General features: G+C 39.7%; 1 protein-coding gene across 3 annotated transcripts in view; it reads left to right on the top strand.

Annotated features, from left to right (window-relative positions):
* Positions 1–677: 677 nt before the first annotated feature.
* Positions 678–23,102, top strand: part of LOC148828405 (papilin-like) — a 43,395-nt gene continuing 20,970 nt past the window's right edge. For all 3 annotated transcript variants that reach the window (XM_088924711.1, XM_088924710.1, XM_088924709.1), the window contains exons 1-7: positions 678–754; positions 7,666–7,727; positions 11,578–11,687; positions 20,572–20,632; positions 21,712–21,814; positions 22,323–22,453; positions 22,944–23,067. In XM_088924711.1, coding sequence (XP_088780837.1) covers positions 7,671–7,727; positions 11,578–11,687; positions 20,572–20,632; positions 21,712–21,814; positions 22,323–22,453; positions 22,944–23,067 — 586 coding nt within the window. In that variant the 5' untranslated portion in view covers positions 678–754; positions 7,666–7,670. The remainder of the gene's footprint in view (positions 755–7,665; positions 7,728–11,577; positions 11,688–20,571; positions 20,633–21,711; positions 21,815–22,322; positions 22,454–22,943; positions 23,068–23,102) is intronic.

Below are 23,102 nucleotides of genomic sequence, written 5' to 3'. Positions count from 1 at the left end.
CATCAGCTTACCAAACAGGGTGCGGTGTGTCGTTTATCGTCACTCGTGACATGCGGTGAAATACAAAGATAGACTCCTGTAAAGTAATCTTTTCTGTAGGTTTTACATTCAGCAGGTCCACAACACCAGGGACTCCTGACAATGATGTGTGGATGTACTGTATATGAATAAACTGATAATTCATAAACATGATCTAACAGATGTACAAACATTCACAATTAAAGAGGACATTTATGATCAATGGCATATACAATTACAATGCGAACAAATAATAATTCCCCAAACTACCAGATGAAGTAATCTTCTTTTTTTTTCAACGAATAGTATAATTTCCATTTTTATGCAGGGTTATGTTCTTTTCCTAAACTAACATGGCCCTGTCAACCAAATGAATGGATTGACGAACTCTTCATCCGTCACTACAGAGCCTCGGAGTGGGCGTGCAGGGCTTTTTAAAATCTTTTGTGTGACGCATTGTATTTACTCGAACTCAGCCCTCTGTAATTCAAAGCGTATCTTTTCCCGCATCTTCTTTCTCACAAAAGAAAAAAAAAAGCCTTGCGGGAATGTTATCGGCTTGCCAAAAGGAAATTCCCAGCTGAAGGAGTTAAAGGTAACTTGACTCCTTTTCTTGCACTGAAGTTCAGAGGTATGAATTAGCATAATATATGAGTGACTTACTAGGACTTGTGTGTTGCTGTGCGAAACTCTCCAGGTGCTCCGAGAACTCGCAAGGAGAAGAACAGCTAAATCGGTAAGTTAACTGTCTCTTTTCACGGCACTAGCTTTGAAAACAAAAGGCATTAGGGTGCAAAGAAATACACCCTAACTATAAAATGAATCTAACAAATAAATACACATGTCCTAGTTCTTTTATTGTTAATGCGTTCGTGGCGAAAACAAGTAATCTTGATAACGTACAGTAGTTAAATGGTTTAAGTACCATGAAAATCAATCCCATGCTTAAGAAAGCAGCGTGCAACGGTAGTTCAAATACCAAACGCGCTAGTGCAGTTTTATTTTCGGATTTTTCACCCTGAAATTTCGTTATGAAATTAAATTAATAAGGAACAACTGTGGTTTTAAAATGAAAACAGCCTTATTAAACTTTTTGAATAAATGCTGGGGAACCACATGTTTGTTATGGGCTTGTTTAAATCTTTCATTTCAATGTAAAGTCTTCTGAGTTTGTTGCCAATTATTGGCAAAGAGTGTGTGAGAGAATTAGTCCTACCTTAATTTGATCAATGTCTTGCTGACTGTTGTAATTTGTGTATTTATTTATATAAAATTAACTTTGCGCGGTGCACTGGAAGGGGTTATATTTTTTCTGATATATCCTGGAAGCTCTATTGGCAACCGCTATGTGTACGCTTAAGTACTGCGGACCTGACTGCGCAAGCCGTGCTTGAAATGGAGTGCCACTCCAAATATTAGCCGTTTTGCAACATTGTGCCATGCTTGGTAATGGGTTATGTTTCATTCAATATAAAGTACAATATACAGAGCAACCTCCAATAGCTTATTTGTTGACGACATACAAATATTTCCTTTAGGAAACTGCTTTCTTGACACATATGAGAAAATATTCTTCAATACAAAATAGTCTTCAGGGGAATTGAATAGTTGACCATTTGAACTGAATTCCTACAGTGATCGATGCCAGGGCTTGCGTCATAATTAATTTAAAAAGAATCCACTAAAAAAAAAGTTTATAGCTATGCTGTATGGTACTTTAGACCTCTACTGTCGGGCTGAGAAGTCTGTTCTAAACCATGGTAACTCTTTGAGTGATGGAAGTGTTTCCTGTTCTTCTTCCTTAAAGAATTTGCGTTCATTTTCCGTTCATGGCATTGTGTCCTGGTTTCGCTGAGGGGTCTGAAGTAGTCTCCTAGGCTGACCCTGTCTATACTTCTTAAGATTTGATAGACGTCTTCTAAACTGAAGATATTTAGTTCCTTTAACCTGTCAATATGCATCAGCTACCTGAAATCCAAACTAATTTTGTTGCACCTTTTTGTTTTTCTTAGGATATAATATCCTTTTTTGTATTATGGTGATCAAAACTGAACACCGTACTGTATTCCTAACAATACACACAAGGTCTTATTAAAGCATTGGTAATTACACGCTTTATGGAATTTTTCTACCCAAGCATTTTGGTTTGTATTTTCTACTACTTCCCAAAAATGTCTTAATGAAGGCATAGCGAGGAATCTGTATAAAAACTCTTAAGCTAAAAAATGTCCTGCAGCTCAGAATCACCCATGCGTACAGTATAATCTGTTTCTGCTTCCTGGTCACTTGTCAACATTTGATTTCATTTGCCAAGTATCGGCCCTTTCCATGGTTTCATCTGAATCTTTTTGAAAATGCCTTGCTGGAGTTCTTGCTATTTACCCCTCCTACTATCATGTATCATTTCTATGTTTGACAAGTTTTCTAACTGTATCAGAATGTAATATAGATCAGTAAAGCACCATACCTACAGCTGTTACATCTGCTTACAGCTGCGTGATTAGAGGTTAACTACCTGTTTCCTATTTATTTAACGGTTTGTACCGCTTATGCGTAAGACTGCATAAATTAAATACATTAGGTGTAATTAATTTAATATTTTTAGATTTTAGTTTGATATATAAGTTAACGTTTTATATGGGACCTTATAAAATGCTCTGAAAATTCCATATCACATAGGTTAGTATTATCAACTTTCCTCCTCACTTGTTGCAAGAATTCTAGTAACTTTAACAAGAACTCCTCTTTTCTTAAATCTCTGTTCCCTAAATGGTTTATTCCCCAATTTGAGGGTGCTACTCATATCCTTAGTGAGAGCTGAAATATCTTAGTTTAATAAAGGTCTATGATTTACATCCCTCGTTTCCATAAGTACGGAGCCAGGGTGGGGTGCTATCCATGTGGAGTTTGTATGTTCTCCTAGTGTTTATGTACAGTAGGTTACCTCCATGTGCTTTGGTTTACTCCCACAGTCCAAAGACATACCGGTAGGTGAAATGGCTTCTGGGAAAATTGGCCCTGGCGTGAGTGTGCATATGATTGTTTGTGCCCTGGGATTGACTTGTGTCCCATCCAGGGTGTATCCTATCTTAATGTTAGTCTCCAGCGTGCCCTGCAACTCTGTACTGGAAAAAGTAGTTTCGAAAATGGGTGGATGGATTACCTTAAGTATTAAGGGAGTAGCATCATGCCCCAGCGATTTATTAGTTATAATCCAGCACATCTCCTCTAAATCCTCAGTTAATTCTGCTAGAATTACTCACTACTGATAGAGGTTTGTCTGTGCATAAAAAACATAGCCTTTGTCAGACCATGTTTTTGACATCTTCTGTTGTGAAAATCTATGAAATATTCAGCATGTTTGCTATTTTTGTCATATATTTTTAATTCCACATGATCTTGTAACCTACTTTGCTTATTATTGCAGTACTCTTTTTTCTAACTATCAGCTTCAGTGGCTTCTATTTAGAATCCAGTGTACATTTTAGACATTTCTAGCGTGCAGAGAATGGCAAGTCATTAACGCAGGTATATACAGTAATCATTGTTTACAATGTAAAGATGCTTTCGCACTGCCTGAACTGTAAAATTATTATAGTTTGGTTACAGTGCAAATTATATGTTAAGGAATGGTAAAAGTGTGGGGAAGAAAGAAGTAGCTAGTTTTGAATTGCCTTCTCCACATGGGGATGGTTTTTGTCATTATTTAAAAAACACTTAATAAAAACCACATGGTAACTGATTGAAATAACTTTCAGAAGCTTATAATGAGTCATGTTGTAACTCTTGCTGCGTGACACCAGAGGCAGACTAAAGTTCATATGGATTAGTTCGATGCTCTTATCCAGGCCACGGTGTAGGAAGGAGAATGAATAAGTATGGTAAGATGTGCAGGGCAGCACATTGGGCATGTCTCTTCTAGAATATTGCCATGGATCACATTTGTGAAGGACAACAATTACAGTTTGGGGAAGCTGCTAAAAAGTGTTTGATCTTCCCTCCGGTTGCTCCAGGCTTGGAATCTGTGATCACATAGTGCGGTTTCCAGCTAAAGTTTCATAACCTGTGCCTCCGTGAGTGCTGTCATCCAAGGCTTGTAGTGATTTCAAACATCAGTCTTCCCATTCTTGTTTGATTCCCACATCCAGAAAACTATTTTAAGAACTTAAGAATTGTTGTACTTATATTTTACAATTTGTGGTATGAGCTATTGGTCCTCAACATGTGGTGCTTACTGTAAAATGCATGAATTGCTTTTTTAACCTTTTGCCTTTTAAACACAGAGGAGCAGAGACCTAGAAAGCTTATTAGGTACAGTATTTTGTGAGTGGTTTTCTTAAAGCTGTTTCTCAGGTCTATTTCATAGAATTTTTTTTTAGTGGGTGAACGTTCTTAAGCCTGAGGGAAACTAGTCTGCCAAAAAAGTGTAGAATGTAGCTTGAAAAAGTAGCTTTCATGTCACTTTGTTGCTGGAATTTTGTCAGAAGATTCATTTTGATAGAAGCAACTTTATACCATAGCATTATTCAATCAGTTCCAACCAAAGTTACAGGTAAAGTCATGTAACAGACAGAATCTGTAAATGCTGTTGCACAACTTCCAATAACTGTGGTAAGCAAAAACGTTTTTTATTTGAAAGTTGACAATAAATATGGTACTGTACTGTATGTACTCATTTTTCTTACTATGTTCAGAATATTTGTATAACTTTACATTTAAACCTCTCCCTGATATTTGAAATGATCATTTCAACTTTTCCCAAAAGGCCATTAAAAAGATGTTAATCCATGCTTACCCATGATTTTTATTTGTGCTCATTTTGTAACCCTGGTTCTCTTAATCCTCTTTCTAAACAACCCTTGTCCTTCCTGCCCAGCAATCCCTCTCTCACCCCGATCTTTTTCTTTTGTTTTCGATTGAGACATTTTTTTAAACCAGCAACCACAATGGCAACAACAGCAGTTTTTAAGCTGTTACCTGTTCTGATATGTCGACCCACAATTGTAAGCAATCTCAGTTGTGCATCTGCATTCTACCTGTGATTTCTACAGTACGTTAAAGATGACAATAAATGCAACACATTTCTTTATACTTTTTGCATTCTGGCAACATGTTGATCAGTGCTCTCATTGGCTTTAGTATTGTTTAATTGCACCTTGTTTTGAAAGTAATTTAGCACCTACATCCGAGGCCTTTACTGCAGTCTCCATGTGTGCTCTTGGGGAACAAAAGCTTGGGTTACATTTCAAAGAGACAAAGGCTCTGTCCCCATTCTGGAGTGTCTTGGTGTTCTTTTGGTTGGTGTAAAGCAGTGACCAAAAGGTTTATAAAAGGAATTATTGTGGTAAAACTGCCAAATCAAAAGAATTTGTAAATTTACAGTATTTTTCTATGATGCTAATCTCTACATTTTGCCCAATGTGACAGAAAATAACTGTCAAACAGTCATTTAAAATACAAGGCAAATTAACATAAATGGGGAGATCTTAATTTTTCAGGTTGTCTTACTTGGATTGATCAGATTCCTGTGATTGAGAGCTTGATTCCCTTGCTTTAAAGCAAATGAAATATCTGAAATTTGAGAACCTTTTTCATTAGTATTAGAAGTGAGAAAGTTAACAATTAACTGAATGAATATGCTAGATCTTTTTTACCAGATATTATCTTAATGAGTGTGTGTTGCCTAATCCTGCTACTGTATAAGATGTACAGCATATGTAATGGGTTCTTAATGGTGCTTTTTTTAATACTTTTGATGTTTGATTAAGTTAAAATATTGATTATTGGTTTATTAAACTATACTGAGAAGTAATTTGGAACTTTATTGAACATTAAGTCATCTTAGGAGTATTTAAAAGATTCTAGGTGAGTCTCACACTTACATTTACAATTCCAAAGATCTGGACTTCCTGCAAGCTTCAGGCATGATGTATGTAGAAAAAATGTGAAACAAGTTCAGCTGACTGCCCTTTAAGATGGGGTACTGCCATCATAAAGCACTGTAATTCCTGTTAAGAGGCTCTAAATTAACAATGAGTTCATACAGCTAGCGCCCATGGAATTAACAGCTGTAACTGGCTTTCAAAGTACATGATGGCTATCGTAAGCTGTCCAAATCAGTCATGACATGGCGGCAGGATCACAAACCAGTAGTTTCTCTGTGGACCATCCATTTTCTAAACTCTTTATTCAATACAGGGTTGCCGGGGGGCCAGAGAGCAAGGTGGGATACATCCTGGATAGAATGCCAGTCCGTTGCAGGGCACATGCAGACACAAACAGGCACACACTCACACCAGGGCCAGTTTTCCTAGAAGCCAGTTAACCTCCCAGCATGTCTTTGGACTGGGGGAGGAAACTCACTCAAACATGGGAAGCACATACAAACCCGATTCAGATAACACCTCAAGAATTGAACCCAGGGCCCCAGCACTGCAAGGCAGAAATACTAACCACTACACCACTGTGTCGCCCCTCCTCCATCCAGCACTAACACATCTATACTGTAAGTCACAGCAGCGATTGCTGTGTATTAGACGGTAAATGGTTTGATTAGGTGGGTGGGCCGAGACATAATTGGTGATGCCCAATTGGGTACAATTAAAATGTTTTGGAACAACATGTTTAAAGCTGCAGTGGGTTTCAGTGCACGAATTTGAGGTGAAGCTGCTTCAGCTTGTAGCTACGGAGAAAAAGTGGAGATTTTTTCCACACTGAAGCGTGATAAAAAACACTACATTTCGACTGTGTGTGGAGCCTCCTAGGTGTCTGATAGCTGTTTTTCTTCTTTCTGTTTTTCAGTCTACATACTCCACCACCAGACAACATACTGTACATGTCCACCTATCTTATCTCCCTCATAGAAACAAGGACAAGAATGTCATTACGTCAGGCAATTAAACCAAACATAGAAAAACCTGCAAGTCTGAAATTATCCTTTGCTGTCAAATTATGTATTTAAGCATAAGGATTGTACGTAAAAAGGCTACACTGCCTTGAAAGTCTTATAGAGTTCTCATCAGTCTTATGGGTATTATTGTTTAGAAAACACTCAACTGAAGACATTTCCAGAGGCTCATGGCATCCTTTGTATTTAAAAAAATCGATTTATTTAAATTTAGTTTTACATTTGATTGTGTGACTTTTTGCTGGGTTACAGGTTGCACGGCACATTTCCAATGAAATACATTTGATTGTTCATCATACTGTGATATTTGAGATGGGCTATTATTAGCTTCCCAAGTATAATTTCCCAGCTCCTCTCAGTTTGACAGAGGAGTCCATTAATCCTAAAGTCTAGAATCCTTCAGCTTCTGTAGTAGGTCAATGGTCAGTGGTCCATAGTGGTCCGATTCACTTGGCACACTGCTTAAGAGAATTACTGTGGTTAGTTTACAGCTTGCATCATTTGTCATTTTGTATGAACTAGAAAAGCTCTGCTTGGGCATTTTTTTCCACTTAGCATGACCCATGAATTCTAATAGTAAACCAGATGTAAAGTTTTCCACCTGCTTGTAGTTATACTCGTAACTCCGTGCTCTGTGACGGGTTTGATGTCAAGCAGATTCATTGCTGGCCCATGCAAGGATATGATGATTTTCTGTTGGCCTGCGAACTGTTATTTCAGCCGATTGTCCTGTGTTTCAGAGGAGATGTTGGCGCTGCTGCTCCTGGCTGTCCTGCACCTGATCCTCACACCAGCGCTCTGTGTAAGTGTTGGACTTTTTCCAGGCGGGTTTTTTGTTCATGTGGGACTGGTCTTTTTTGTCATTATACCCAGCAGAGTAATAACATAACCCCCCCCCCCTTTTGGTGGAGGCAAACCCTTTCAGCACCTGCTCGGAGGGCAGGTCTTCATCGTGAGACTTGAGAAAGGCGGAAAACGATTTCTGTCCTCTTGCTCTTGATTGATTTTTCTTAAACTGTGGCTGTGGCAAATGGCACTTACTTGCATGTTCATCCCCTCATTCAGCACTAAATGGAAGTTATTAATTGAGTTTTTTGAAGGAATAACAACAACATGTGAATTGCATACAGCTGCAGGGTCATTACAGAATTAGCCATATATACCGAACTCACCTCTTTTCACATTCGTCTCAAGCATCCTTCCCCCCACCCAGTATTTCAAACATTCCCATTCAAATCTTGGATGTTGTTGTCCCTAGTGAAAGTTTTCTATTGTTTTATGTCCATTGTGTTTTTAGATCTAGCCAAATCAAAATACGTAACAAAAGTATTTCACTGTGTCCATCTGAAGCAATTTCTGCTTGACAGAACTTTCAGTTTTAACATAAACACAGTCTAGACGTTAAATATACTTAATTAAGAAACACATAACATATCCACAACTCAAAATGTAATCTTCTGTAGTAATACTTAACTTGATTATCGTGGAACTTCTAGCCTGGAAAAAATCCTATCTTAATAAGCCACCATGTAAGGCTAGGACTAGCTTTCCGCTTACATTGCACAGCTAATAACATTTATTTCACATTATTCACAAGTACTTAAAAGAGGTTTTAATGTTTACATGATCATTCATTCACTTTTTAAGACTAAACTGTATTTGCAATGTTGTATTTTTCCCATCAACAGTAATTTCTTCTTATTGTATTTGTTTCATTTTTAACATAAACACAAAAAAAGAAATATGCTTAATTTACGAGGAGTAAGTGCAACCAGATGAATTCAAAATGTAATCAAACAAATATAGTAGTTACCAGAATATTGTGAAACCTTTAGCCTGGAAAAAATCCTATATTAAAAAAACTCTGTTTAGGGTTAGGTCTAGCTTTCAGCTCATATTGCATGACTAATGACATTTAATTTCACATTATTCAGAAACCTTGAAAATGGTTCTAATGCTAACTTAATTATAATCACTTCCATCGTAAGAAAGATTTTCTGTTTTTTACACAGCTTTGTTTAATATCTGAATATGCAGAAATATTGTCAAGAAGCCTTTTCATGTTGGAGCAGAGTAATTTCCCTAAAATGATAAGTTTGGTTTTGAGTGTAAAATTATGAAAAGTAATTGTGGATATCAAAGAGAAGAATGTCGTGTTTGTAGCTGCCGTCAGATTTCAATGAGAACTGTTGTTGCGTTGGGAGTAGAGATGGTATAATGTGAGCCTTGTTGAAGGAAAAGGCTGCATTGTCGTGTCTGTCCCAGAGCTCTGTAGCCCCGGGTGGTTTGATTCCTGTGCTGCGGGAATTTGTGTCCCTAGAGAGTGAAATTTTTGGGAACTGAACCTTGTTTCCTGTAAACACAGGGCAGGTTATGGGCTGGGAAATTACAGTCTGAGAGACCGTCTTGTGGGAAATGGAGCAGGAAGTGATCCAGATGAGAGCCAGGGGTTTTGATGGAAGGTGGAAAGCCCCATCCTGGGCAAACATTCCTATTAGGCTCTCCACAGTAGAGGTCTCACGATTTGTATCATCTTTAAATTTTGACTTTGTCTTGTGTCGGTTTGGTTCTGTGAAAGCAGTTTATTTCACGCCCAGAAATGTTTCTAACTAACTAAATGTCAGTAGGTGGTTTCTTAGCTTGCTTTAAAAAATGAGCTTAGAGGGGAAGGTATTTTAAATCTTGAAACTAGTGGTTATAATTATTTAAGTTACACTACAAGCAAACACCACAAACACTGGCACAAATAATTATCTTGATAGCTCTCAAGATATTGATAACTTGGGAATCTCAGCTTTTCTTATGCTACATGATACAGCCATAAGAACTCTATGGGAAATATATAATTGATGCGAACTGTGAAGAAATTGATTCCTAAAAGCTCTTGAAACTGAGCAATTAATGACAAATATAATCCTTTGCAGGTATTTTAGATAAACTGTAAAATTTAAAACGTAATGATTGAATAGCATAGGAAAAAAGCCCTAAATAATTCATATTAGAGTTCATTTATATACTAAAACTAAAGTTTATGCTTCAAGAAAACCTGGAAATTCCTTTTAGATTTTCCCTGGGGACAGCATACTAAGAGTTGGCTAGGGTTTCCTCTGCTTGTGGCCTCTGGTTTACTGAGCACCTTTGACCTTGCAGTGTTATCAGTGCATCTGTCTTCCTTATGTTGCAAAATACCAGTGCTGAAGTTGTGGGTCTTGCCTTGCTGAAGAAGGAGCCTGACGTCTGCCATTTGTGCGTTTTTGAAAGTCTCCTGCAGTGGTTAAAGGTCAAAGGTCATACTGTCAGTAATGTGAATTGATGTACAGTAGGTAATTCCAAAACTGGGAGGGCATAAAACAATTATTTTACCTGCAATCCAGAAAAGGTTTTACTAAATTGCTACAAAAACAGTGTTGTCAGAGTTTACACCCCATGTAGGAATGTTAACCAGCATCATTTTAGAAGATCTGCTATTAAAGTGTCCACTTTAGCAGAATGAAATAGCAGAATAAAAGCTGATCTGGTGTGATTTTGTTGTGAAATTTTAAGTCAGAGGTATCCCACCCTGCTGGGAGAAGCTGTTAAATTGGTCAGGTTATAGGCTGAATTAAGTCATTAAGAGCTAAACGGAAAAAAATTAAACCGTAAATTGATGTAATTTAACCCCCTTAAATCTTGTGCTAATGATATCTAAGGTCTGTCTCACAGAAGCCCATTAAATAGGTCTAAGAATTTTCTGGCTGAAAAACTCAGACCCAGGAATAGGATCCTTGAAAGAACCACAAGTAGAACAGTAATGTAGAATACAGATCTACTTGCCTAAGTAAAGTTAGCACCTAGAGTTATCAGCTCACCTAGACGTGTTCTGTTAGAGACAGATTAAAGAACCTAATGGGAAGTATTTTAAATTTAGAGGTGCTGTGCCTGTGTGACAGTGTTATGGGGTTTGGGGTACTGTGCCTGTGTGACGGTGTTATGGGGTTTGGGGTACTGTGCCTGTGTGATGGTGTTATGGGGTTTGGGGTACTGTGCCTGTGTGATGGTGTTATGGGGTCTGGGGTACTGTGCCTGTGTGATTGTGTTATAGGGTTTGGGGTACTGCTCCTGTGTGATGGTGTTATGGGGTCTGGGGTACTGTGCCTGTGTGGCGGTGTTATGGGGTTTGGGGTACTGTGCCTGTGTGATGGTGTTATGCGGTTTGGGGTACTACGCCTGTGTGATGGTGTTATAGGGTTTGGGGTACTGTGTGTGTGTGGTGGTGTTATGGGGTTTGGGGTACTGCGCCTGTGTGACGGTGTTATGGGGTTTGGGGTACTGCGCCTGTGTGACGGTGTTATGGGGTTTGGGGTACTTTCCCTGTGTGACGATGTTATGGGGTTTGGGGTACTGCGCCTGTGTGACGGTGTTATGGGGTTTGGGGTACTTTCCCTGTGTGACGGTGTTATGGGGTTTGGAGTACTGTGCCTGTGTGATAGTGTTATGGGGTTTGGGGTACTGCGCCTGTGTGACGGTGTTATGGGGTTTGGGGTACTGCGCCTGTGTGACAGTGTTATGGGGTTTGGAGTACTGCGCCTGTGTGGTGGTGTTATGGGGTTTGGGGTACTGTCTCCCAGGTGACAGTCCGTGTTCTAACAGTGTTGCTATTGTTTGTGTTGCAGAGGGAAAGGCGACAGAGTGACTACTGGGATGAGTGGGAGGACTGGGGAGAGTGCAGCCGGACATGTGGAGGTGGCATCACCGTGCGGTACAGGCGCTGTATCTCACAGAGGTAAGCACGGAGCTCGGCTTCACCAGCACTGAATGCAACTGGTCGTTCATCCTGTCCCCAGGACTTCAACTCCCTAAGACACCTTCTCCCCACCCTGGGCACATTAATCCACAAGAAAATACTAATCAATCTTTAGCACTACCTTTACAGTGCAATATAGCCATTAATTTATTAATCGAACTTGGAGGACTAGCAGTAGTAGTGGTTAATTTTGCATCCTGAATATTTAGAACTGATTTGCTTTTTTGGGGGTGAGTGTATGTGGGGATCAGGTGAAACATTAATGAACATGTGCACTGCCTGCAGCACAAGCCATCAAGTTTTTTAAATCAGTTTAATTAAGCGCTTATTCAGAAAGTCTAAAAAATTGCTACATCTATAAATATTTCAACTAAAACAGGGTAGATAGTTAAAGTTCATAACCCTGTGTCTGTATGACTAAAATAAATCAAATTTCAATCACATCACTTAAGTCATTTAAGTTTGGCGCTTCTAATTCATTTCAAAACAAGTAAGACAGTTAAAAGCTTTGCCTTTTTTTGCTTTACTCTTCACTTTGATTCCTGCTATTACTGAAGTTCACCCCTGGGGTTTTAAAACCTCATAAGTCATTGACTTTGTACTCTGTGTCTGCCAATGTGTACAAATATTACCATGACCAACTCTGAAAAGTGTTTTGAAAGTGGCAAAAATTGACATCAATATATACAGTTAAAATCATGAGTATTGGGACTGTAATAATTGGGAGTAAGTGAACTTTGTCATTTTTGCTGTGTTCTAATGCAATTTGTATTTTAGATTAAAAGATGAATATGATGTAAATCTATATTGCCTTAGTTGTCACATTTGGGAAGAAAAAGAAGTTATTGAATGATTGTTTTGGGAGGTTGCATCATCAGCACCTTAGTCTCATTGCAGAGTGTCCTGATGAAGTATTTCTAGGGATAGTGATGGCTTCATTAATGGTATTTAAATGAATACCCTAATCAGGTGGTCTTCTATTAAACTGCCTGTAGCAGTTGCACAATGATGTTATAGAGAACGGTTTTCACATAACCCTGCAGCAAGAACTTAGCAGGTATGTGACAGTGATTCAGTCATCTAAATCTTTGCATTGCTTGCTCTTCCTGGCATTAGTGCTATGTAATGTCTGGCTGTCAAGACTGTACCCTGCTGAAAGCACCTCTGTGGTCATTCATCAGAAATAGAAGCCAAGTTCAAATAAGACCTCGTGGTGAAAAGGCTGGTTATCCCAACAGTCATCTGATGTGTGTTTGCATTAAGGTCAAAGGTCAGATCTAAATCTCTGGACTGTTCAAGTTTTTTAACAACTTGATCCCAGTTTATTTTGTTTTTTGTTGGTGGTAAAGCTCAGAAGGTAATCAGTGTATTACAATATTTGTGTGTGTAGTTACAGATTGCATACAGACAGATGCATACCGTGTACTGCTGCTGCTTGAACTGCAGGGTTTCAGATTTCAGTACAGAATAGTCACTCCCTGTATTTCACAGTATACTTTGACTTGTTTAAGTATAATATTGAATTCTGCAGTACACGTAAAAGCAGACAATTGGCTTTATAACTCATCTCACTAAGAAAACAAAATCAGACAAATGGGTGGGTATTCTGTACATTGATATACACATGGGTTTTAGGTTGTGCATATAATGTGTTACTTTTCTCCTGGCTTTCACCTGTTCAGACAAAACATCTGATGAGGTAAATAGGTGTGGCTTTTGCAACGATGAATAGGAATTCTCTTTTAATGTGATTGTTGTCTGTGCAATAAAGAGATGCTTTTACAGAATAATATGCTGTGGCTTAACCTGAATGCCTGAGGTATCATGGTCTTGGAGCATGAAAAACATTATTTTTCTAAGTAATAATAGACTACTGTGCTTTAAACAAGAAATAGTCACAATCTTCTTTTGATATCCTGTTTCATATTAATTTTATATGAACTTTTTCAGTACACAGTATTGAATATGAAATATTTTTGTCTTTTCTGTTGATGCACACAGAAAAAGAAAACTAGAGATGACTCATAGTGAGGCAGTATCCATGCTGGCCCATGGAAAGAGTGCACACAAAGAATTAAGGACGAGATTCATATTGAAAGGTCCGAGGGTTCATATAAATTTAGTGAATCATTCAGGATATTTAATGCTATATTTGTTTGGTCTGAGACATTGTCCCAGGGAAGTTCTTTGTCTATACTGTTCAAATCAGCCAAAATATCTTTTATGGTACATTCTGCTTAGGTGTGCCCTAATGTTTCTGGTCTTTATTTACATTTGCTAGTGCTGCCTATTCTTTCTCAGATAGGCAGATGCAAAAATGCCTCTTGTGAGACAAAATTGCAGCATTTTACAGTCTGACTCTGTGCTAATGTAACATTTCATGTTGCACTTCGTTGTGGGAGAAAGTAGATCCTTTGGTGCATTAATCACCATGGAGCATGTGCGCTGGCTTGAGGGCTGCCAGGTTATGTAACATGCACCTGCAGGGAGTGAAACGTCTGGAGGAGTTTGCATGGCAGCGGTCAGGAACGACTGCTCTCCATGGAGGAGGCTGAGCGATCATGTGACACTCGACAGCCATAACTCACGCACTGTGGAATTCTCTCTGCAAGTTTGCTCTTGCTGTTCAGCTTCTAAAATGAATTAAGGACATCTCACTTATCAAACCAGAGTCCCCTTCCCCTAGGTGGCTGGTACTGTAGTTAACAGGAAGGAAGGTCTCAGCACTTCCATAGGTGAGCGTGTGGTTTATAGACATCCAGGGGTCCTTTTAAAAAGAACTGGTTTTAATGGTCTACAAGCTCTAAAGTGGGTCAGAAGATTGATCACTGGCCAAAATGTTTCAGCATTTATTAATTGGTACTTCAAAACAACTCAGTGTTGTCTCTTTGGCTCTTTGGTCAGTGCATCTTATTTAGTTCAAAACGAAGATGCGATCGGTCTTTTGTGTTGGTGGAATTAATAGAAATGGAAGAGGTCTGATTTCAGAATTATATGACAAAAACGAAGCCCAAGAAAGCCTTCCGACTCCCTCAAGCACTCTTCAGCGCCTGGTCTCATGGGGGGAGCATTGTGTGCCTGCTGAAGGCCTGCTCATTAGCACATGGCCTTGAGCGGCAGTGTGTTCACCTGCCGAGCTGCGTCGAAGAAGGAGCAGCAGACATGCACAGACAGGCTAGACGTGGCCTGGCTGCACTCTCTGCGTATGCTTACAGATGAGTATTCCTTCAGGAACAAGCAGAGGTTAATTTCTTGCTGAAAAGCAGGATGAAAGAAGCAAAATTAGTTGGCAAATTAAAAGGAAGAAAAAATGTTTTCCTTTTCATTTTGCAATGAAGTAGCTCTGCATTCCACGTTTGAGTAGGTTTCGTCCAGGTGCTCCGGTTTCCTCCCGCAGTCCAAAGACAAACTGGTTGATTAATTGGCTGCTGGGAAAACTGGCCCCAGTATGAGTGTGTGTGTTTGTGTCTGTCTGTGCCCTGCAATGATCCGGGCTGTATCCTGCCTTGCACCCATTGTTTGCTGGGATAGGCTCCCCTGCAACCCTGAACTACTACTACTAATGATAATAATGATAATAATAATGATGATGATGAATTTAGTAGCTAGAAAATGGATGGCTGGACATAGCAGGAATGTTTTGATTTATAACAACAGTATTTTATTAATGTACAGTATAGCAATGGTTTGAGGTCATGTTGAAAAGTAACAAGTAAAGTTTTATTCCATGCTGAAAAGAGAAGAAAAGAAACACAGCATTTTGGCTGTGGAGCCTGCTTCGGGTGTCGAATGTTAAAAAGTATTTTACTTTCAAGAAGGAGCCTGGTGCACATCCTAGCTGACTCTTGGAAATGTTGTCTTCAGTCAGGACAGCAATTTGGACTCTAATTCTAATCTTTATGAATCCCCCATTTTCTCAGCCAGATAAGAATCTAGTGATTCAGGGCTGAAATATGTGTTCTGTAGTTGAGAACCTCAGCTGGGAAGGTCTCTACGTCATATATTAAAACAAACTGTTTTAACCTCTACTCCTGCTGCAATTCTGCACCTGTCTTCAATCCAGCTCCACCCTAGAGCCACCAAGCATGGAGTCAGAAGTCTCTCCTAGATCATGTCCAAAACTGGTAACAGGGACTGACATAACAGTACTTATTAAAAACGTATTTCTTTACAATTGATGAGTGACATACTCTTGTATAATTAAAATGGATAGGGGAATTGAAGTTGTTCTCAAGCTTAATTACTGGCGCTCAATAAGCGTAAGCATATTGGCTAAGATATTTGGGGAACAGCAGTGTGGCAATTAAAGAAAGAATGATATTGGTGATACTGGTCTTGATGGCTTAGGGTTTTTGCAAGTTTCAGATTTATTGGTAACTTCAAAAACGGGAAAAACACTGCAAGATTCCATGACAGCACCTGAAGAGTTGGGAATTTTTTTTAAATCATCCATACGTTCATTTTCTCACAGTTTTATCCAATACAGTGTCTCAGAGGCATTGGCGCCTATCGCCTATCCACACTGTGGATGCCATGCCACTCCATCGCAGGGTACACACACACACTCACACTAGGGCCAGTTTTCCCTGAAGCAAATTTACCTAACTTTGAACTGGCAAACACCCATGTGAACATGGGGAGAACATCTAGACTCCACACAAATAGCACCTCAGGTCCAGAATTGAGCCCAGGACTGCTCAAGGCAGCAATGCTTACTATTGAACCACCGTACCATCCCTTATCCATTACCATCATCTAGTTAACCCAAGTTGTTAATCAGACTAAGCATTGTGTTGGAATGGAAACCTGAAGGACTATAGTCCTACAGGGCACAGTTTAGGAGCCACTGCCTTAGATCCTTGAGATCTTTCACAAAATGTTGTAACTTCAGGGTTAAAGCAAGTCACCACAGCTTTGGATCAAACATTCTCCCTAGGACATCACACAATTCCATAAACATATACTTGTAACTATAATAAAAAAACTTGCATTATTATTTTCCTCTGCACAAACTTGCAAGACCAAAGCAGAACGGGGAAGTGATAGCCCAGTCCTGTCCCAAACATGCCCTGCCAAATCTTCTCCTGAGCTCACAGGCTGCAGCAGTAACAGGAGAAAAAGGAAACAAGGTTTTTTTCTCCCAATTGTGCTGTAGCCTAAGATGGCAATTTTACACTCCTTTTCATCCAGCCATGTATATTAATGGACCTGCACACCTTCAACATTTCAGTCTGGACATCTTACTGTATATCAGAAGACTTGCGAGGAATATATTGCCCATTCCTTGCATGTTGCCTCCTGAAGTACTATATATTAATATGCTCTTTTAGAAGGCTGATCAGGAAAAATCTGCTTTCAGCCCTTGCCAGTCAAATATATTGGTTTCTTTCAGGTTATGTAACTTTTTGTGTGCACACGTCAGTAGCTGTGTGTACTGTCAATGTGGACGTGTAGTAACCTTTCTGGAACATATTTCAATACAGAAAAAACTGCCTGTCCATGACTTCCATGGAGGACCTACAGAAGCGTAGTTCTTCTGTTCATTCAGGTGTTTTTTTGTATTCTGTCTTTGACTGTTGCAGCTGTAGCTTTAGGCTAAAAAATATTGTAAATGTTCCAAGACGCTGTGTTCAGCCAATGTTTCCCAGATACGAAACCTTAATATGTTGTCCAAGAGTAAAAAAACAAACTGTTCACAAAGAAGCCAAGAAGATCATTTGATTATAAGATTTGCGTAAGATATAGTGAAAATACTAGTGAATGAGTCCAGTGAATGTCCTTTTTTAAAAAACATCCAATCTTTACTACTTAGAAGCACCCAGTCAAGAAGTGTTGCATCACAATTCAGATCACCGATTGTCTCACAGAAATACTTTTAAACTACAAAATTGAATAGAACATAAATACGATAAAACAATGTCATCTAGCACCAGATAGAAACAGTATATATATTTGAAAATGATTCCTGCTGACGTTGTTTAGTGAATATGTAGGTAGTGTGTCTGTGTGCCCTGTGATGGACTGGAGTCCCATCCAGGTTGTACCCATAGGCTTCAGCTTCCCCCCTGAATTTGTAGAAGTGGTCAGGAGATGGATGGATGGTATAGAGTATGCTTACATTTATTTATATAGATATCAGCTGCAGCCAATTATCTAAATAGTGTTGCAATTTTTATTGATTTGGTGATTCTCATTCGTAATAGTTTAACTCCTCTTGAAACAGCAAGTATAATTGAGATATCATCTTTGTGTCTTATGATTGAAATATCATCTTTGTGTCTGTATGTAGTCACCTTATGTCTATCTAAAGTGCACAGTGAGCTGTTTCTCTTCAGAGTAAATTATAGCATAATTATTGTACCCAGTTTTCCACGGTTCTACAGAATATAATGTCTGAAAGAGTATAATATCTGAAATAAAGAAGAAATAATAATTTCTTCTTTATATGTGTGAGTTTCACACTGTAGACAGTTCTATTGTATGTTGCTCATGCACATTGCTTGTGAACTCGTTAAATATGTTTATCAGACCACTCTCTTACTGTCCTCAGTTATATGGCATTCAGAGCAATACTATAGACTTTATTTTTTTCTGAAATCCTTTTATGAACTATTCACCCTGGTACCGAGATCTACCTTTTACACACCCAGATACATTTACAGAATAGAACAAGTCCATGCAGTCGTCATCAAACGGAAAAAAAATTTATACACTGAAAACTGTGTTCTTTTAGCTGACAGCGAACTCTCCAGTACTCTCCAGTAGTTTTACTGTCTGCCTGTGGTTTGCTGTGTCTTCTCAGTCAGGTGAGCTGTGTGCAGTGAGTTATGAGGGTGGACTTGTCTAACAGTTCGCCGGATGGTGATTGCAAGAAAACCCAAAACACTGACCATGCTGATTGAGCATCCCTGCATTGCCAGTGTTTTGGTCGGTCGGTTTCTCTAGAAGCAACAGAACCGATTTTTCTCTTCTTTCATCTGAGGATTAAAATATAATTGCGAGTGGTTATTATGCATGAACCAGCTTTCAGATGCTCCACTTGTACTGTAGAAAATGTTTTTAAATGAAGCTGGATCCAATAAAAAACTCTTTAACAAATGTTGGAGAGGGCTTGCTTGTATTTACCGAGACACTTCTGAGTGGCAGTTTTGTAGCATGAACGCCCTGTGAGGAATAGCCTGTTTCAGTATGCCTGTGCAGTATTGTGTGTTCCAGTTCAGTAGCAGCAGTGTGCCTGTAGAGAAAGCCCATGCTGGCAGCATTGTTTGTGCCTTTAGGCAGACAGGCGGTGCTGGAGACGCCCACCACACCCAGCTCACAATATAGCTGAGAGCTAAAGCAGATTCCGTCACGCCAGCTGAAATTCTGCCAGTGGACTCGGATATTATAGGCTATCAAGAGCATTCAGTAGCATGGCTTGCAACACCTGTGTGCTAATGTTGTAATCTTGTTATTTTGCCAATATTTACCTGTTCACCTTTAGCCTGTTCTGCTCTTCCTAGTGCCACATTCCTTTGCAAACAAAGCTGTTTTGTTGTGGGAATTTATCATTCCTGTCTCCCTGCATCCATGTGTTTTTGTCATTTTCAAATCAGATTTATAATGCTGATTTGATTTAATTCATGCTAATTTGGTTTAATTTTGGGCACCACTTTATAGGAGGTGCTGCTCATTTAACAGACACCTTAGTTTTGAATAGAAAAGACTATGAGGGAACCCTGTTCAAGTACTCAGAACCACAAAGTGACCCCAGTTTACTTCTTCAGGATCGATTGTGAAATATGAATTAAGAGACTGTAACCAAGCAGCCAAAACTGGAGTGTCAGAATTAGGTTAAGTCACCAGAGAATGAAGTCAAGACACTAGATATGAATGTGCGTGAGATTATTAGGGAATTAGTATCCCCTGTTTGGAGCAGGTTTTCCCTGTATAAAGGTTCAGTGCATTTCCAATGGGGGTGATTCAGGGGAGACAGACCCTCACTGTCAGGTGTGGCAGGCAGTTTACAGAGTCTCACAGGAAGTCTCACAGTTTGGCTCAGGTTTGAGCTCTCCTGAGTGAATAAAAGAAAACTCCAGAAGGGGGCCAGTTTCAGCATCAATCCCAGAGAGGAATGTGACATTTAGAGTCTCGTGGTGAGGCTCCGATCTGCCTGGGTCTAAATGGAGACTCATGTAGCGTGATATGTGCAGTCTCACGGTGAGTCTTGGGGTGACAATCTGGGTTCACACAGTCTCATGGTGAGACTGTGATTAATAGAGCCTTGCGGTGAGGTTCTAAGTTCATGCAGTCTTGCAGTGAGGCTGCAGGCTCTGTCACTAGTCTGAACGGGAGACAGGTTATTATTCTCAAGGTGAGATGTTAGGATACAAGGTTATGGAGAGGAGGGGAAGGCTCTCAGTATGTAGCGGCCTTGGTCATTTCCATTTCAGCTCGCTAGTCTTGCAGTAAGAGCAAGAGTGGCCATATGGAAACAACCAAATGGAAGGTTTCTAGTGATACTACTCATAGGGATAAAAAGATAAATGCACAAGTACCACCTAATTTAGTTTAAATGTAAAAAGTGGGGTAATTTCGCAGGTTCACTAACTCTCATCTACCTCAAAAGGGAACCTGTCACAGGAATACAACTGGAAACTACTAGGAAGTATTTTTAAAACACAGGAATATGGGATGCACTAATTCACCCAAAGGGTTGTGTGGTCACAGTGTAGTACGCACAGCAGACTAACAGAAACCACGTACTGCTGCACAGGAGGAAAACATCATTTACACCAAAGTCAGGTACTGAATTATGGCACCTCTGTGGTCTGGTCAGATCTATTCACTACTCACTCACTTGTGTTTTGTGTTCTGCTCACAGGAAGGATGGAGGATCCAGCTGTGTGGGCCCAGACAGAGCCTTTCGTTCATGCAACATCCAGGTAGCCACACCTCAGCGAAACATCCCGGCTTCATCTGCTCCTTGCTTTCTGCCTGTCTCTACCTGTCCGCCAAATGGTGCCTCTTTCTTTTTTTTATTTCACGACTTGTATGTTGTATCTTGTTCTATCAGTCTGAGCCCTGGCAGATTACACATAACTGTGAAGTTACAGTATGTCTACTTATTATTTCAGATGCTTTTATAACAGAAGAATGCTGTCCTCTTCCCTTCAGGATAGCAAGCTGCTGGCAGCCTGGTGCTCTCTGCCAGAGTCTGTACACCTCTTGATTGACACCGGGAATGTGATTGCCTTTGCCTTAGGGCATCAGTTCAAACCTTTATGATATGTAATCATATCATAAAGTAATTTAAAAAACAGTGAGCAGATGCTTATTTCTACAGGTCTATAGAAGTCTGAGGAGTAGTACAAATACATCAACACCTTGCATCTCAGATTGTTTCTCTGATGTCACGTTGGTATCCTGTGATTTTCATAATGCAAACATTATGCCCACATACGACATAGTACAGTATAATACAGTTGTGCATCTGATTTCTCAATCTATACTTTAAATTGGCCAAATAACTGATAATGGTAGTGTGATAGTGACTAATGATTAAAGATTCTCATTCCCTTGTTTCCTGAAAGATACCAGGGTATCTGCGTCAACAACTTGGCTGGATATCTTGTACCATATACCCACATACCTATTGGTACAGAAGTGCTTCCTGTTCTCTGTTTTACATGCAGTTCCACAATACAATGCAATATATAGAATGTATTTTCAGCATTTGTTTTACAAGAATTCTGTGTTAACTTCAAGTGAGAGCTCATGAAACTGTTGGAAATTTTACTTTGTAATCTTTCTGTTGGCTTTGTTTAAGAGGGCTCAAATAACAAAGTACTCAAATTGCCTTTGTTCATGAAGATGGCATCTCTGTGTGGTGTGGTGAGATCTTGGAATACAGCATTGGAGGCCTAGGAGGTTTTGAGACCAGCTGTAGTAGGCAGTTGTTGTAGCACCTTGTAGTTCTCTTTGCCTGTACTACAGTACTCAAAGTTGTGCTCCATCTCCGCAGGCCTGTCCCGAAGGCTCCAGAGATTTCCGAGAGGAGCAGTGCTCTCAGTTCGATGGCACTGACTTCCAGGGAAAACGGTACAAGTGGCTCCCTTACTATGGAGGTAATAAAAGCCTTCTCAGGTTTCCTGTGGCATTCCAGGCAAATACAAAGGCTTACAGTATTACAATTGGAAAACAATGGAGGGAAAAAGCATAAGCATTTATACGACCAGGCAGACTTCTCAAGCTTTCTGGGATGTGCTTATTGAAAGACTGGTTATTTTTCTACCCCTTTTTCCTACCTTCCTGTAAGAGAACTGTGTGAGGAGCCTGGCTGGAGACACAGTTCTGTTAGTTCATCTTTGTGTTACTCAGAGCAGGTTGAGTAACGTGTTATGTGTTATGTTAGGTCATGATATCCTGTAGATTGTAGAGTGTGCTGTGGTGCTTCATAGTATTGGGTAACAGATCTGCAGTTAGTGAAGCCTCTGTGATAAAGGAAAATAGACGGTAGAGCAGTGCAGTGGAAGTACCCTGTTTGAATTGCCTTTGGGGGTGTCTCAGGTGAGGCACCTTCCGCATGTAAAACAAAAAGAAAAAAAGGGAAACAATCTGTGCTTCTCCAATTAGCTGAGAACAACTGTGAGCTGAGCTGCATCCCCAAGGGAGAGAATTTCTATTACCGGCATCGGGAGGCAGTAGTCGACGGCACGCCTTGTCACCCAGGGAGAAGGGACGTCTGTGTGGAAGGAGTCTGCAAGGTAAGACAGAACAGCTGTTTCATCTCGAACTGTTGTCACTCACGAGGTTCAAGGAACGTGGTAAGCACATACAGTATTTTCCATTATTCTATTATTGCCACATTTTTTTCATTTTTTTAAAGGAAAGGTTATTGTTTTGGGCACATTTTTTGCAACCCAAATAGTGTAACCCATTTCAGTAGGAAATGAAGTTCCCATAATCTTTTTATTTTGCTCATAAAAACATGTTTCCACTCTTGTAGACAGCATTCCTAACTGTGTGAGCTGGAACTGATCTTGCCAAAGATACTGTAGTTCTCTCTGATTTTAACACATTGTCTGCTGAATTGACCACAGGTTGTTCCAAATCAATAGAAACTGGGGATTTAATAGTTACTGTCCCTATAAAAACTCTAGATGAGTCATTAAAATCTCTGAGCACTAAATGAGTAAGAATTTTCTGATTTCTAAAAGTAAGATGTGATTTGTTTTCTGGTATTCCTTTCCAAAGCCAGTGGGCTGTGACAATATGCTGGAGTCCACACAAAAGGAAGACCCCTGTCTGGAGTGTGGGGGCACTGGACAGTCCTGCTATCCGGTGAGAAAGACCTTCACCGTGCTTGACCTGCCCAAAGGTACGAACTGCAGGGACAGGTGACCTCAGCAATAG

The sequence above is a fragment of the Atractosteus spatula genome, chromosome 9, assembly GCF_055471065.1.
Source record: "Atractosteus spatula isolate fAtrSpa1 chromosome 9, fAtrSpa1.hap1, whole genome shotgun sequence".
NCBI lineage: Eukaryota > Metazoa > Chordata > Actinopteri > Semionotiformes > Lepisosteidae > Atractosteus > Atractosteus spatula.
This window is presented reverse-complemented; position numbering and strand designations above follow the sequence as displayed.